Raw genomic sequence first — 18,527 nt, forward strand, 5'->3', positions numbered from 1 at the left:
ACATGAGTTATTATGAGTTTAGCTGCCTCCCCTGAATGTGTGCATTTTCAGGCCACTGAGCTGACACTGAAGCAGATGAAGGTGTGTTGCTCTGTTTTCATCCTCTCTCTTTCTCTCTGTGCCCTCAGGGCTGTCTTCTCTCTGCCTGCGTGAAACCTACTAAAACGTCCCCTAATTAGTTTTTTACCACTGTTTCATCCCTGTGTTTGAGAGTTGATCTGAGGATTTCTCTCTGTTTTCCCCTTTTTTTTTCTTTATCTCCCTAAACACAGACACATTCAAAGTGAAATTTACAACTTAATCAATACTATAAATGTGTTTTATAGACACATAGTTTTAACTCCCACAATCTTTCCGGTGATAAAGGAACTATCAACTACCAATAGTAGGCAATAATTGCAAAATCACAGTCAAAAGGAGCTGGAAGTATTTGATTGACCATGGCTATTATGCTGAACTGAATCACCTGCATTTCTCTGGCACATTGGGAGTGGATAAAGGTCCCCTCGAGCTACAACTGCAAATGAACCCTTTGTTCAGTACTCTGTGCTGGAAGAAAAAAAAAAGGCACTGATTGGAAAGCAGATAGCTCTGATCAATAAGAGGTGCACTTTCCCACTTTTCTTCCTGGTGCTCTTTCATATCTCCATGCTTTCTTTCGTCCATAAGGGGTCAGGTTGGGGTATGTGCGTCTGTTAGGGCACTGATGAGAGGAGGGGGGGGTGTAACTGTGTGGTGGTGAAGGCGGTCTCAAACCCCTTTATCAATCAGGATTTTAATTATACACATCCCAGCCGACAGCTAGATTAGAAACCAATCGACACTATCGGCCACAAAATCTAATTACTGTTTATTGACAGATAAGGCCAGGCCCCCTTCACTTTCCCAAATAAGATAAACCTTCTATTTTACCTCTCTTCCATGCTCAGAGGCCACCATGCTTACTGTCCATGAAAGACGTTGTAATGAGTAGCTTGTTAGTGCTGAATAAATGGTTTTAACACCAGGCGCTACTTACAGATCAAACACAGCTTGGATACAGTATTAAATGCATCCTAAACAAACAGTTGGCAATTACTCAGTCCAGCATTTTGGCAAAACATTAAAGAAATGACTTGGGATACCAACATGTAGACATGCTAGTACACAACGGGGCAACATATGAACACAGACATTCATACTTCAGAAAATTTAGAGTTACCAATCCACATACCTGCAGGTTTTTTGGAACCCATAGGAAATCAATGCATGGAAAAACGTGAAACAAGTAAAAAGACCTTTTCCTAATGTTAGCTTAAATAATAACCTAACTGTGTCACATCCCACACATTAGCAGAACTATTTTCTCTTCTTTATTTTCTGAGGTGATTAGACATTCATTGTCCCTGACATGATGTATACTGAACGAGGCCAATGTGCCACAATGAACATACTGCAATGGATGAGCCAAAAGAGTTGAGTGTATTGAAACTCCTTTACGTCAAAGAAGAAAAAAAACGTTCTCTCTCTGATATTTTAATCAGCTTGTCTGCAACCTCCATCCTCTGATGAACACCAATGTCTTCACAACACCAATAGCTCACATAGTCATTGCTATGCTTTATAAATACAGTGTATGGCAGCATATGGTTGCCCAGATTGCCAGTTTACCTATATTTGAGTCAAAATGCTCTTTTTATTTAGAGTATTTCTGAACACTTAGCCTGTGGATCTTTCATAATGTCCTAACACTTATCGTCTACAAGTGCCAGAACTCATAACAGAGTCCTGTAATGAACCAACACTCTGTTTTCTTCAGTGCATTACTTGACGCTTCACTGTTTAAAAAAGGCTGTGAATGTTCCTCAGGTAAATCTGCCTTAAATAATTGGATTATTGTCCTTTTATTTGGCTGTGTGATAATGGCTCAATGATAAACATTGCAGTGTATGGATTTCCTGTCAGATCCCATGAAGCAGACATCCTCATTTCGCCTTCGTACCCCACCTCTTGTGTGAAACAGCCTCAATTCAGAACAGCGAGAGAAAACGATAGAGTGTAAGAGAGAGAGAAAAAGAAAGAAAGAAAGAAAGAAAGAAAGAAAGAAAGAAAGAAAGAAAGAAAGAAAAATAGGGGATCAAGGGTGTATAAAGGAGGAACAGGTCATGTGCCATAGCTACACTGCACTATCTACTCCAAAATCCATTGAAAGATTTCTAAAACCACTTAGAGTCTGCTGTCTATTTTTGTTAACCAAGTAACTTCACAGGATGAGGTGAAGTGGAGCAAGATACCACCATGGAGAAAGCTCGGTGAGCGTGAGCATCTTCCAAATGAAATTTGAAGATGCAGAGGATATAGAAGTGGACAGAAGAATGACTTTATAGGAGAGCCTGGTATCTGATTCAGTCTGAGCACTGCAAAAAAAAAAGCTTAGCTTTTGAATTATGCAATATTCTACAGGGCAGGTTTAAATGGATGCTTAATTCCTTTTGATCTGAGAACATATTTTATGTGTCTATCCACTCTAAATGTGAGTGATTTTAACTCGGTTTGCCATGATTCTGTAATTCATTCAGGGAGCAACTTCCTGTAGAGGAAAAAAATAGCTAGAAACTCCTTTTTTTGTAAAGCAGCTACAGATAAGACCCGGACTAGACCTCTCCAATCTGTGGGTGTAGTCTTCAGTAACATATGAGTCAGTGTGTTTAATATTACATAATACGCTGTCCTGAGACAGGAATTGTTACATTGATAATTAATAGTAAAACTGTCTGTTGGTAAAATCCACTTACTAGAATCTCACTTTATATCAGTATTGGCATACAACCAGCAATGATAGATTTTCTATGAAGATGTACATTTTATGTTCAGCATAGTTAAATCCTGAGATCTTTGTTTGGTCTGTGTGGAGTTTCAGTTTGGAACCTTTATATATATGATATAATAATAATAATAATAATAATAATAATAATAATAATAATAATAATAATAATAATAATAAAATATTATCATTATTAGTTGTTATAGTTCTTATACAATTCTTACATTAATAAATATGATAAAATGTTAATGCCTGTAATATGAATGGGTTATTTCATTAACAATCATAAAATCCTCGCGTTATGTAAATCCACAGACCTTTTATTTATTTATTTATTTATTTATTTATTTATTTATTTATTTATGGGGGGTTAATGGCTTTAATTAGACAGCTACAAATCTAAGAGATTGCATTCATAAACAAAGACCTCTTTTGAACTCCTTTTGATTCTTGTGAAATAGCGCTCCCTCTAGTGGACCTAATCAAACGATTCACTTTGATTCCGGGATGCTTTAATCAGTTTATAGGATGTTTTATCCACATGGTGGCTTTTAATGAAATCACATTTGTAATGATAAGAACAACAACTATATTTTCCCTTTAGGTCCGTCAGTGTCATTCATGCACTTATATACTTCTGTATAAATAAATACATTGTCAGTTGTAAATAAGCACACAACTAACTAGCTAGCTAACTAACTAACTATCTAACTAACTAAATAAGAGTAAAACAGCTAGTTAAGCGAGTGTGACAGTAGAAGAAGTGATATTTAACTTGTGATATATAGATACAGAATTTTGCGCACTGTGGAACTGGACCTTGCGCGCACACTGCACTGTACCTTTGGAGACCGGAGTGTTTTCTGTCACGAAATGACTTTCTACACGAAAAACTGAGCCTTCTGACATTATGTACATATCAATTTTATTTTAATCTACTGTTTGGGAGAAGTGCTGGGGTTTAGACGAATGATACACGACACCGTTGACAAACTCTTAGCTCACCTGGCCTCAGACGCGACGCTAACAGTTATCTCGTAATTTATTCATCGACGGCGGCGTCAAAGCCCGCTCTCTTTTCCCCCAGAACTACGACGTGGTTCAAGATTGGCACAGTCTGTCAACCTCTCAACTCTCATTTCCTTTTCCTTTCGGTAAAACTACACGTAAGACAACCGTAACTATTGGTGAAGAAGAAGGAGAAAGGATTTTTGGGGAAAAGAAAGTCTCCGGAACGCGTAAACTTCCTACCTAAGGTTAGTCCTGAGTTTAAAACTACTCGAGCAATTAAGGTGTGATAAGATTAGTGTGTGTTGGGATGCAGTGAGTCGGAGGAGGGGTGTTCTCTCTCCCTCTCTCTCTCTCTCACACACACACACACACACACACACACACACACACACACACACACACACACACACACACACACACACACACTCACAGGAGTCAGTTTGAAAAGGTAAGCGCAGCCTGGACAGAAGACATCTCTCTTTGCGCACTCACACCTGCATGAGGAGCTCGAAAATGGCCTGTATGTGGGAGAAGGTAGAGTAATTTAACTTCACAATTCTCTTATTTTCTCTCCATGCTGTCATTTACCAAACCAGCTCATTTTTAAATATGTGCTTTTTCTTTTTGGTTTGTTTGTTTCTTTAATCGAATTTGCGCATCTTGGCTTGGCGGTCGTGTGCGCGCACAGAGCCGCGTGACGCGCAGCGAAAAGTTTTCTAGTTCTTCAGATATCAGAAAACACACCTTATTCGCTGTATAATGCACTATGGACTAGTGCACTATACGTTTAGGATGACTGAATCAATCATGTAGAGTATCCAGATCACTCATCAAATCTCATATTAAATTGTAATTGGTCCAAAAGATGAGGTCTTGGGGATACTGAGCACTCATGATGCACTTAATACATTCATAATACACTAAATAGCTCATAGTGCACTTAATACCCTCATGCACTTCACAGGGAGTTTCCCAGGGGAATAGGAAGTAGGATACAATTTCGGAAACGAAGATTGGAATTAAGTTTTTAATGTAATTACTTGAAATCATAACGTTTTTAATTTAGTATTTCTTGTTTTAAAAATATGCGCATCTCTCTCTCTCTCTCTCTCTCTCTCTCTCTCTCTCTCTCTCTCTCTCTCTCTCTCTCTCTCTCTCTCATTTATAGTCTTCTACAGGAGTTACCTTACTTACACAGGGTCTCAGGTATAGTTGTGATATAGCATTGACATCATTTAAGACCACAAAGGAAGAGGAATTGATTTGAGTCAGATTGTGACTATACACTGACCCCTGCCTGCTCCCTCTGTTTTCTGTGTTCACTTCATCAGGAAGCTCCAGTGCACTAGATGGCTAAGTGTCTCTGGCTAGTGCACTGGACTGTGTGGCTTTACACTGTTGACCTGATTTTATATTGTACAGAGCAGTACTGTAAACACTTTTCTGTGACCTCTGTTACACTGAAACTGTTCGTCTTTCAATTTCTAGATCTGTCAATCCTGGATTTTTAGCTTTCTTTTTTATGTTCAGTACATCACAGAGTTTTTATTCACGAATACATACCGACTAAATTTGTATATTGTTCTGATCGGTCACAATATACTGTAGCACAACAAATAGCTGATAAATACACAACATCTCCATGAAAATACAGTTATTTTTTCACCAGTTTTGTAATTTGTTACACATTATATATGTTGGGCTTGTCATGAAATTTTTCTGCATTTGGATTTCTGTCAGATTTCATGCAATTTCTCTCTAAGTTAGGGATTAAATCAACACCCATGTATCCATGTTTGACTAGAATGTGGATCTCTGATGCTGCTTAAATGTGATTTGTCTTTATATTTATCACTTACTTTAATAGTGACTAGTGTTGAGTACATGTGCAAGGCAGAGTGTAAAAATGCATGAGGCAGCACTTTTTTTGTGCAGATCCCAAACGCCTGCCACTTAATAAGCATTCCAGAGGGATTCTCTCCTCCCCTTAAACCAAATCAGGTGGATTAAAATCTCGGATGAATGACCTTTAATCCCATGTTTTGCAATTAAATTACAGTAGATTCCTAAATTTCTGAAACATCAGTCAGCTGATTCATATGCACCACAATGTTGATGTATATAAAAATAGCTTCTTTATTTTAAATCTCTTTTTTATATATATTTATTTAAACGATCACAATTCTTAGGGGTTTTATAAGCAATTTTACTTGCATATTGGAGCAAACGTGTGTTTGGTGTCTTAGCGTTTCTACCACATATATACATATAATATAAGGAGACGTGTATAAATACTACACTGTAATTATTCTATCCAGATTTGAGAATATTTAAAGGAAAATAAAAAAATGTCAGCACTATTGATTTTGTCTGGATAAATGTAATCATTTCATTTTAATGCATCGTTTGGGTGTTGATTCGGATTCTCAGATGACATGAAAGACTTTGATTTACACTTTGATAATATTTTTATCCTTAGCTGTCATGTTATACGAACCTATCGTGCACTTCAATTCAGCTGTGATGTCCACCTGAATAAGTGATGTTTTATATGCAAAGTAAATTTGAAGGCCAGCAGTAGAGCTTCAATAGAGCCTGTGATGATCAATAGGGATTGCATGATGCTTTCGTATTGATTATGGAAACGTGAGCAGATGAATAGGATAGGACTGGTTTCTCTTAAGGTTATGCTGAACCGTTTAATAAGAAGACAGCAATTCCCCCCACCCTCACTGCCTTCTGGTATATTCCAGTCGAAATCCGGCACAAACAAATAGAAAACACGCAGATCTTTACTCAGTTGGTATAAGTATGAAGTAAATATACGAGCAGCTTCTGAATTTGCCTGGCATGCCTCAGTCACGGCAAATGCTCTATAGGATTTATTCCGTTTTGGTTTTGTGGGACGCAGACAGTTACATCTGTTCATTTTACCCACTGGCTTTGCCAAAGCTCCCTTTTGGATGATACGGTGTGCCGTTGCTTTTATAAAATGGGATACAGTATCATGGAGACGCTCATCAACTGTGAAATGGTATCTGCATTCCCTGCATAGTTCCAAGGCTTGATCAACAGTGAGACACTGGTGTTTTTGAAGCCGCGGGACACTGAAGACAGGCAAGGATTTTCTGCCGCCTTAGAAGCTGATGGGTGTCCAGCTTGAGTTATTACTTGAAACATTTCTCACACATGCTCTGAAACTTCCACAAGATGGTCACTGTATCAGAGTGTGCATGAAAAACCTCTGATTTATGGCCAGAGGTGCAATACACTGATTATTGATTTGCCACTTTTCTTTTCTTTTCAGTGTGTGGATTTGTCCAGACATCCAATGTGTGCTTTAAAAAAAAAAAAGATCTGTTTTCTACTTTACTTATTTTGGTCAAATTCAGAAATAAATATTGGAATAAAATGAAATAAACAATTCTACAGGTAAATACAAAATAAACCGTACGTTACCTCAAATACCTTTAAATACTAGGCACTGAATATAATTCTCAGTTCAAGAATACACATAATATACAGAAATGAATTCTCTTCATTTCTAAACAATAACTCATTGTATAAATGCCATACAATAATGTGGAACATTTATTAAGGATATAATACATTATTTTTCTCATTTCTAGGAACAACAGCCTTTTTGTTCAATCTGGTAATTTGTCATTTTTAAACTAGTTGCTTTAATTGTATAAAAGTATAAAATTGTTATAGAAAACATGTAAGGAAAAAAGTTTTCAAAAGTTCAACTTTGTTTATTTGACCAAAAATATCCCTTTTGATTCTTTTTTTTTTTTTTTTTTAAAGTTAATATCTAATGACTGCTGCAAGTGTGTGTGTGTGTGTGTGTGAGAGTGAGTGAGTGAGTGAGTGTGTGTATGAGTGAGTGTGTGTGTATATGTAGTGGACTATGTGATTGTCTGTGGGGGCATTTAACCAACCAACTCCCCCACCCCTCAGCCCCCACCGGCCCTTCTCCCCACCCCCTCCCATGTGTTCCACCAGCGCTCTCTGTCGCTTTAAGTCCTGCCCCCCGGAGCCAGCCAACAGCAGCTGTTCCATATTCATCAAGCCCTTCAGTCTTAAAGAGCCCTATCCCGAGCATGGAACGAGTCATTTCTCTCTCTCGCTCTCTCACAGCCACTCCATCTTACTGCGCTCTCCCACCTCTGCTGCTGCCTCTCTCTCTCTCTCTCTCTCTCTCTCTCTCTCTCTCTCTCTCTCTCTCTCTCTCTCTCTCTCTCTCTCTCTCTCACTCACTCACTCACTCCCTCTCTCTCTCACCCCCCCCTTTAGCTCTCTCCCCCCCTCCACTCTCACACATCCTCATCCACACACAGACATATACACACGTGCACACACACTACTAATTTACACACACACACACACACACACACACGTGCACTCACCCACAGGCACACACTCTGTTACCTGTGCAGACTGGGGGGTGACGTGCTGCTGGCCGCTTCTGTTTTTTTGCCTTTTCCTCTGAAGGTGTCTGCCTCATCCTTTTTGGGGGGGAGAAGTAGGTGTCACTTGTTTCCTCTTTCCTCCTTTTCTGCTTCCTGGAATGCTAAAACTGGACTGATGGACGTTTCAGAACTTTGCATCCCTGATCCTCTCAGCTATCATAACCAGTAGGTGCATCTTTCCTGTCTTTCATTTCTGCTTTATTTTAACCCACCTCACTCACTGCGTTTCCTTTTACCTCATTTTATTTTATTTCTCTGTCTTTCTTCTACTTTTGTAAAAGTGTTTGTTTGGGAACAACTTTTTACTCTTATTCTAGAGGTTTTGCACTTTTAAACACACAAACACACACACCCACACACACACACACACACGCACACACGCACATTCTCATTCTTTTTCTTTTGGGGTAAATGAGGCTTGAAGACATTATTAACTACAGGATAGCAGGTGCTCCGTGCTTGCTCTGTGTAGGACGCAAAGAAATCCTTCTCCCGAAAGCCGGCTGTTAGCTGTGTGTGGCACTCTTTGCACATTGCATTAAGTGCGTAGCCAATCAATTAGAGACTCCTTAATGTGATTTCCTTTTATTTGTATGTTACTGTGTAAGTGGGTCTATGTGCAATAAAAAGAAGGAAAAGAAAATCAAACAATTCTGACGGTACTTGTTCATGCAGGACAAAAGGAGTAAAGAAGCTGGTAAGCGGCACTCAAGAGTCATGCGTGCTGATAAAGACGTGGTAATAAAAGAAAGGAGACAAGGTTAAATAGATCCCAGGGAGATTGGCTGAGCTAGGATTATTTGTTGGTGGAGAGGGAAAAAGGAAAGGATGATAGCGGGGATATGTGCTCGCTGCGGTGCGGCTCTGGACTCTCACACTCCCACACTCTCACCCCTGTCCCGCTACACCGCTACTTCTTAAACTTCTGTTTTTAAGCCCCCAGTGCGTTCTCATTGGCGTCTACTTTTAGTATAATTTAACACCAATTTGCTTTAAGTATTGTTTCTGCACATATATTTTTAGGAGTCTTATTTTTAAAAAAGTATTTTTCTGTACCATTTCTTTCGAAATGTTTAATACTTAACCAATTTAATCCGACTATTATAAATAGCTACATATACATTTTAAACAGCATGTTCTTTCCTCCTGTCCTAGTGCAATATTTCTGACAATTTATAGCCGGCAGAAGTTAATTTATTTCTTTATTTTTGTGCTCACCAAGTAATCTCTACATGTACGGATATATATCATGTTGAAAGAACAATCACAAGCCATATTGAAAGCACTCATAATTTAAGACGATAACTCTTTTCATGCTAAAAATCCAATCATCCAAATGTGTGTGTTGTTGTGGCCGGATTATCATAAAATGATACACACCGTGGCAGGCTGAAAGATTGATATGATTGAAAAGAGTAATGGCAAGTAGCTCAGCTCTATGGATTTTTTTTTTTTGCTTTCTGCGACGTATAGGATTACAGAGACACCGAAGGAATGGAATGAAACAGGGCTAAATTGACAGTCCTGCAGCATGGTGTGTGTGTGTGTGTGTGTGTGTGTGTGTGTGTGTGTGTGTGTGTGTGTGTGTGTGTGTGTGTGTGTGTGTGACCACGCTGTGCCCCGGCCGAGCTCGTTAACTCCTTAGCCACGCATATTTTAATCTGCTTTGTAGCACTAAGCAGGATTAGAAAGGTTCAATAGAGCTCTTTTCTAGATACACACAGGACAGCCTTCAAGTCGAACGTACACATTCACACACTTTCTAAAATTGAATCATAAATCCGAGAAGGTTCTGCCTGTTAAAATGCTTGAAATTATTTCAGAATGTACATGTAGGTATAGCTTGGTTTTGTCTTTTATTTTACTGTATGCTGGTGGTTACTTTTTTTTTCAAATTTTTTAATTAATATGTACACATTTCTATTTCATTATCAAATGTGTGTGTGTGTGTGTGTGTGTGTGTGTAAATAATGTTACATTACATGTAACATTATTAATGAATGTTAATATGGAATGTAGTTTCTGTATTAATCACTTCATTTATTTTGCTTCTACGATTTTCCTCCAAACCTCTAAGTAATTAGTGGGAAATGTTTTATTTTTATTTTTTTGTGGAAAGTCCACTTTAATTTAGCACACACAAAAAAACAAAAACAAAAAAAAAACAACAACAAAAAAAACACACCACAACATTTAAATCTAAATAAATATTTATTTTACACCTATTATTCTATTTATGCCTAAAGAAACATACCGTCTTATGTACACTTTATACTGTTTTCCACTCTTACTTGTCTAGTTTTAAAAAAAAATTGTTAATGTAAAATGATTATTTATGTATTTTTTTTTAATGATGTTAATCATATTTAAAATGTATAACATGCTCACAAATACGGAGGGAACACAATTTTTAAAATTGCTACGTACACAGTTTTAGGTAAAATTTGCTACACAAAAGATGATCATATGTGTGTACAAGAAAAAGCAGAGCCATACATGTTTATATATATTTTTTATATTTATAAATTGTGAGGTAATAATATTGGCTGTGATGCCCTACAGTGAAGTGTTTAGTAATGCAGGATCGAGGCAGTGTGTAATCACTGGCACACGTAGACATTATTAAAACACGTGACAATAACATGCAATGGTGAAATAGTGAAATGAAATTTTCTTACATGGAGAGAAGGAAATTTGATCCGAATATCAATAATATGTTTAGGTGTGTGTTCTGTGTGAATCAGTGAGTTAGCTGAACATCAGTTTAGTGTGTGTGTGTGTGTGTGTGTGTGTGTGTGTGTGTGTGTGTGTGTGTGTGTGTGTGTGTGTGTGCTTGTGTAAAGCCTGCGATTCTTTTATAACATGCTCACGAATGCAGAATGCAGGGAACACAATTTCAATTTTAGTCTAGTCTATTTATAATAAAATGCCTTTTGTGTGTAGATTAGATTTTAGGTGCTTGTGTCTGACATCGTTCCAAAGTACACCTCAAAGCGATTTATTTCTCTATTCAGTCTGATTACCTTTGTTTCATTTGGCTTTTGTATTAGTGCTAGAGTAAACTAGAAATAAAACTAGAAAAACTGAAAGCTTCTAGCTAATTGTAAAACTGGAAAAAGAAGCTGATTATTTATAATTTACCTTGTTGGAAATTAAGATGAGGAAAAACAGAGAAATCGTTTCAGTTTAGGTTTTGAAAAATATAATCGCCTTTAATTTGTCAAATTAAATGAAATCATACGTAACTACGGAGATCGATTTCGACCGAAATGTTCGACTGCTGTTCAGTGTGAGTGTGTTGAGTAGGCTGTTAGTGTGATACCGGTGAGTTCGGTATAGATCTCATACATGGAGCTATCGTTTTATTCACACTGATCATGTAAATAACATATTTATTAATATCAGATGTAGAGATCTTATTGAGGATTAAATATTACTGCATGACATTATTGTTGTGATAACACCAACGAGTGTGAAATGTTCGTGGACCTCTTTTTCTGCTAAATGTAACTGTTGTGTTTGGGCCATGTGGGAATCATGTTTGTCTGTTCCGCTTATTTTTATAGTGTCTTCTTTGTTAAGTTTGCATGCCGGAGTGCAAGCAGCAGCTGGGGGGATATGTCTCTGTTTATTGCCCCTCTCGAGCTGTTATAGCGCTTCTTTGCCACTCCAAAATCTGGCAATATTGTGCCTTGTCACTTTGAGTTTTTCTTTGCTCTTAGCATTCACAATGAGCAAGAATGAAAAGAGACAAGACTTTTCTGTGTGTTTCTCACTTACTGACATGCCTATCCTGTTTTCTCACTCACACCGGTCCCCCCTCCCGTGTTCGTCTACAGCCGAATGACAGTCCGATTATGTATTACTGTGGCGAACCTCCATAAGCACTCAATGATGAATTACACTTAAATTTGTTTGACTTCATTCCCGAGTTGGCGCATTGAATGCTTAAAATGCACATCCCACCTACTGCTTTTGCTCTCTTTTTTTTCCCACCCTCCGGCTCCTTTTTTTTATTGTATTAGCTGTTGAGAAAACAAGGCAACGGAATTGTATTAGTGTATCTTAAGTTAAAAGCTCCTTGCTCTTTGACCAAGTGTTTCAGTGCTATTGGGTTAATCAGATTTTTGCTGTCTGCGTGGAGATGCTATCATGGCTAAGCAGAGCAGCCCCCCACTCCGACACTATCCAGATGGGATCGGCTTACCGTAATTTGGTTTCAGAATACATTACCCACATGGGCCTGTGGCTGCGCTCGACCTACCTTTCCCCTAAACCGAGGGGTTTGATGAGTCCAGGCCGCGCGTGTATGAGCCCACAGCCGTCTGACTGATCTATGGCACGTGGTTCATCTCAGATCTCTTTCTCACACAATGTGCAATGTTCTCCCTCTGTAAAGCAGTGCTAGGAAATGACATGTGCAATTTTTTTTTATGTATTGCTATAACTCTGTTTCTAAACACATCTCCTTTACCAACAGGGCCTCCTTGTCCCATTCTCTGGCCACTCAGAAGGAGCCCTCTCGCTTCTGGTAAGCCGTGCACAGCACGCTCATTCCTTGCACTGTAAATGAATTGACTTAGTGGTTGTGCACCCGTGTGGCCCACATGGGACGCTTGCCTCCCCTGAGGTGATTTGGGATGCGCTCTGTATTGACCATTGCAAGCCTGCATTTTGTGTTGCACATGCTTCAATGCGATTTGTTTTGTCTCTTACTTTCTCTCACACACTCATACATTCGCAGACAGATACAAAGAGTATTTTCATGGACATCTCATGTATGTGTTTATGTAGACAGTTGGGTTAGTTGGTTATAACACGACCTTATTGAGCTGCTTCTCGTTGAGAGGTCTGCAGTCTCATTCCCTCATTCAGCACTCTTACACCTTGCGGCAGCAACCAAAGAAGCCCTCGTCACCGTCCCCTCTCATTCTCTCGAAGGTTACCTTGGCATCCGAGCCTCGCTGTGACAGTGTGTTTAAAAATAAAGCGGGGTCCATTAGCGCACTGAGGATAATGTCTGCCTGAGATGGGGCCAGATCACAGCGCAGTCTGGGGGCCTCGCATCCGCCTGCCTCCACCCGCCCGCAAGCAACTGCTATCACTGACACCGTGCGTCAGCACATCTTCCTGTTGCTCCAACACCAAGAGGGCAGTCACGATTCACACACACCTTCTCCCACTTGGAAAAAAAAACATGAATGAGCTTAAAATAATGAGTTTAAAGTAGATTGGTTTTATTCAAAGAAATAATTGTTTATCGGTTTATTTTCAAATAAATTGTTTTGAAAATATATCCCACTGCCTCCAGGATATAATGTAATAAAAAAGTGACGACAGCGTAACAGTCAGTGCTGCAACTTCCATTCAACGTGAGTATGAGTTTCACAGCAATAGTGTGGATGTGTGCAAACCCCACTGTCACTGTTTGCACAAGTGATACTGTCAATCCCACAGACATCACGAAAACGATCCTCGTCCTGCTTTCTGATTTGCTTCCTAATTAAATGTTTATGGAGGGGAAAATGCTAAGTCCGCTAATTTACACTTTGTGAGGATGAGGGGGACGAACCACAACGTGCGCTGGGTGGCTATGTGAGCATTTATCAGAGAATGTTATTGGTATTGAACGCTCAGCCATTTGAAGGTTATGTTTCTGAGCAGTAATTGAAATGCAAAATAACATTAGGATCGATGGTTAGCTCTGTTTATTTATGAAATCAATATTGAAACGGTTCGTCACAACACAGGCTCTGATTCCTCCTGACAGCCAAACTGAGTGCACGCTGCACCCGGCTACTGCAAGTCGTTCAGCCCCTGTAAAGCCCACACCTATACTGTCTCATCAGACACACACACACACACACACACACACACACACACACACACACACACACACACACACACACACACACACACACACACAGAGAGAAACAACAGAAGGGAAATTTTACAGTGAAAGTTCACAGTGGTTTCAGTAGTGTAGTTTGAGTTGTGTTAGCGTAGCACAAACAAACGGGCTAAAATCTATTTTTTTTACATTTTATAGTATCCATTAATTATCTATACTTAATTATCCATAAGCTCTATTCAAGTGTGTATTATATGCAATAATGTTCGGAGTCAGGAGTTTTCTTTTGCCTTTATTTAATTACTCTAATTATATTAATATGTTTTTGTTTAGCAGAATAATCCAAAGACCTTTAAACCAGCTACAAGTCAATTGGGTTGTTATTGTGATATACATCTTCTCGATTAGTTTCTTCATACATCTCGTATTTCTTTTTCTTCAGGTTTATAGTGCACCACACAAAATGGGAGCATAGTACTGTACACAGAACTATGAGCTAATACATGTCAGTGTGAGACATGCGCTAAAAAATGCAATAAATACACAGGATAGCGCAGGATATCCAGAAGCGACGACAGAACTGTTTATCAAGACCGTACTTTATCATATGTAAAATTACAGAAGTGTCACTTACAGTAGTCGTCTCACTCTTGTAACTTTTCAAACTTGTAGAAAAGTTAACCTGTCTATCTATCAGTGTGTTTTATCAAGCACATAAATCTGAGTCTATTATACATGCTTTTGTTCTTCTGGTGCTCACCTGCGAATTGCAAGTAGTGAAGCAAAGTGTATTATAATGTAAATCTTATCCTACAGCAGCGTTATACGAGCTGTTCTGCTCCTGTATCTGACGCATGTCAGAGAGTGGAGTCACGCTGGGCACTGCACTGGAAACTTTTTGGCAAATGCATTTGGGTGAAACTGCCAGCCAGCCTGAGCAAGTGACTGAGTGCTTGGACGAGGGCTCTGGTTTACAGACAGCCCAGCTGTAGCTGTCATGTGTTCTTATTTGAGGTTCAGTATGTAGACAAATCTTTGCAACAGTGCTATAAGGATATTTAATATTAAGCTTTAAACATCATTTTGTCAGAGGGCATGTAATCATTGTTATCTGCCGGTCAACTTTATTGAGTTTATGTTGTGTTCAGGTTGTTTATGATGCAACTTTATTATTATTGTCAAAAAAAAAGGTAAGAATATATTAGGCCTGTGAGAAATGACAGTATATTATAAAGATATATCTTAGGTACAGTTGTGGAGGTTGGTGTTAAATGTATTTTTGTTGAGTAAAAATCATATTGTTTTTTTTTTTATTTTATTGTTTATAGCTAAATTATATTGCATATTATAAAGTTACTGCAGTACGAATATTTTTCCATACTGTTCACCTCGACAGTGAGGTAAGAAGCTTCGGTTTGACTTTAGATGTGTGCCTGTATTTTCTCAAAAATTGTTTTTCTAGTTTGCCTCAAGTTTCGTTTGCAAAAAAAAATCAAATTACTAAAGTAAAAAAAAAAAAAAGTTTGACTGGAGTTTAGTGATTGAGATTCAGCAGGACGAGTATACAATGTTTACGTCCCTGTTTATTGTGATAAATGTGGGTTATGTAGAACGATAGAGATAATTTTGTATAAATGTTAATAGTGGGATACATTATGTCTTAATTTAGGGGAGAAATGATGGTACATGAGCATGCCGTTACATAATATCTTCTATCTACATTTATACGATTTCAAATTCTTCTTTAAAACTATTTTATTTATTTATTTATTTATTTATTTATTTATTTATTTATTTATTTATTTATTTATTTATTTGTTTGTTTATTTGTTTATTTATTTATTTTCATTATATATATAATCCTGCTCTATTTAGAGGTAACTAGAAACAGCTTCTATGAAATTGTCCAGAATTTAGTTGACGTTAGTGTCAGTTTGTAACGAACAGTTTTTTGTCATGCGGACGCTACTCTGTTTCCCTTCGGCTCTGTTTCTTCATGACTGAGCATGAGTAAAGATGCAAACATTCCTACAGTTGATTGTTCAGTAATTATCAGTTGCACAGGGGCAAGTCAGGTGGATGCGTTCCTCTCTAACACAGTATATGTATGTGTGTTGCATTTTCCACTGGGCATTCCCTGTGATGAAGAGAGTAATTGATGACTATGGAGCGATGGGCTCTTTGTTCATATCAGGCAGAGTTCCCCTCTAAACAAGGACAGCTTACGAGAGGAAGATTAATGAACTAATTTCATGCATCGTTCCTTGCTTCTGTCTTCGTCTATTTCCAGCTTATGCACTCAGATCTGTAATATACACATAATGGTGTGCCTTTACATTAATAATAATAATTCCATCTGTTGGGATTGGAAATGGATGGGCTCAGGACTATGTACATATGCATTAACTCTCAAAGAGCCTCGTATTCATTTAATGCGTGTTTAGTTATCTTGAATTGACCGTGGTGGTGATGATTTGATTAGGAAATGAGTTTTCCTTTGTATGCAATAGGGCAGAATTAGTTTTTGGCTATCTGATGATGTCTATCACAGTGTTTAGGATTTGGAAGTCTGAGATTCGGAAATCAGATTTCTGAATCGTCTGAAATCATCATCATGATACTGAGTGGAATGGAAATAAGCCTGAGAAGAATGCTACATGAAGAACAAGTTCATGTCAGAGCCTCACACTCTACCTGAGGTTTTGATGTGTGATCTTGAAGCTATTCGCAATGTAATGTAGTTCCTAGTAAAGCAAAGACACCCTGAACGATTTCCGCAAAGAGACACCCACATACGCATTTCCCTCCATTTCAGAGGCCTGGAATATATTTGATGTCAGCTAATTATTTAGCAGGAAAAGCACCATTATACATAATTTATAGTGTAAAACGAAAAAAGGGAGCGATTTAAAAAACCCTCCCTTGTGTGTGCCAAGCGAGGACTGAACTACTTTTTCCATATGATGAGCTGTTCAATTCAATAGGGAGCTTTACCACTGGGCTTGCACAGTTTCAGGTTAACCCGTTCACTGCCGCAGAATGAACAGAGCTGTACACACTGCACTACACACACGTTATAAGAAGCAGGTTTTCTGCATTGCATGTACTGTACGCACCATGAACAGTGTAAAGGTAAACAAATTTAGTCCTAATCAAAATAGTCTCATATATGCTCTTATTGCTGTTACCTTCTTGACCTGAATAATATACTGCTACTTGACTTGAAGAACTATTATATCTCTCAGTCTTTGTAGAGCAAAGATGCAGTACACAATACTCGGTTCAGCTCATTAAACAATGCTAGTAAAGTACCAAGAATCAGATTTTTGGAAATGGTTTATCAAATAAATCTGAACGTCATATAATACTACAACATACTGTACTCTACATTTGCTACATACTTTACTAAAACTAATCTGTATGAAATAAATAAAATGTTAAATAAAGCACAATTGTGCTATTGATGTGTTCACTCTTTATATGCGAATCTATGTGTATACTAATTAGATGTCATTTAATGTCTGATCGGTGACACAGACACTAAAGTATTTTTCATTTCCCAATATTTGTGCAATTCTGTGACATGATGCAAGACTCCCAGCTGATCAGTGACTTCAGCTATCTGTGGAATTGTCTACTGTACAATATGTGAAAAAGCTTACGTCAGTGTATGGAGTGTTCCTGTCTGAAGACGACCCCCTCGCTCCAGCCACCTCTCCTCAGAACAGGAAGGAAGGTAAAGATCGATAAATGTGATCTGCGTCTGGGCCGGGGCTATCAGACCAGGCAGGGGCAGCGAGCATGGCTGGGGCTCATGTTGTTGTCGTGAGTGAGCTCATAGTTTTATAAAGACTGCAGTGGAGAAGCCGGGCAGGGGGCTAAATTTAATCCTGGGCTGCAGACGCATGAGTTTAATTGCCGGGCTGCTGGGCCGGGCCAGTCCCCCTTGTGGTAACCCAGCACCAGCCGCCACTGCGAGAAGCCCACACGGACTATTGATCCACTGCCCTATCTCTGTTTTTTTTTTCTCTCGTTCTCTCATTTCTCTCATTCTCTCTTTGGGCCGCTCTGCTCCTCTGCTCCATCATCCAGATTATACTCCACTTCTGTGGTACGGCGTCTGCTCTTCCTATTTCAGTTTCTCGTTCAGTGTGTTCACTACTCACTCACTTATCCTTTTTTATTGCCATTGTAAATCTTTGTCTGGCAGCTATGTTTAAGGCTTTATAACAAAACCTGTTTTCTTTTCCCAATTTCTGTGTCATACTGCTTAGAAAATTATAATGAATTTGCATCTTTAAAATGCAGACAGATCCTGGTGATTCTGTCTGTCTTGATTTCAATGTACTCTTGCTTTTCTCTCTCTTACACACATACACACACACACACA

At 38.5% G+C, this 18,527-nt stretch overlaps 1 protein-coding gene across 5 annotated transcripts in view; it reads left to right on the plus strand.

Annotated features, from left to right (window-relative positions):
* The first annotated feature begins 4,223 nt into the window (after window positions 1-4,223).
* esrrb (estrogen-related receptor beta) overlaps window positions 4,224-18,527 on the plus strand; it is a 50,407-nt gene continuing 36,103 nt past the window's right edge. The window contains exons 1-2 of one of the 5 annotated variants that reach the window (XM_027172001.2): window positions 4,224-4,348; window positions 12,767-12,817. Coding sequence is in view for 2 of the 5 variants with exons in the window: in XM_027172000.2 (XP_027027801.1) it covers window positions 8,402-8,451; window positions 12,767-12,817 (101 nt within the window). In the remaining 3 variants the exon portion in view is untranslated. Of the gene's footprint in view, window positions 4,349-8,119; window positions 8,452-12,062; window positions 12,626-12,766; window positions 12,818-18,527 lie in introns of those variants that run through there. The other 4 variants (XM_027172000.2, XM_047821753.1, XM_027172003.2 and 1 more) reach the window with 4 other exon arrangements.

The sequence above is a fragment of the Tachysurus fulvidraco genome, chromosome 12 (assembly GCF_022655615.1).
Source record: "Tachysurus fulvidraco isolate hzauxx_2018 chromosome 12, HZAU_PFXX_2.0, whole genome shotgun sequence".
In the NCBI taxonomy this organism is placed as follows: Eukaryota; Metazoa; Chordata; class Actinopteri; order Siluriformes; family Bagridae; genus Tachysurus; species Tachysurus fulvidraco.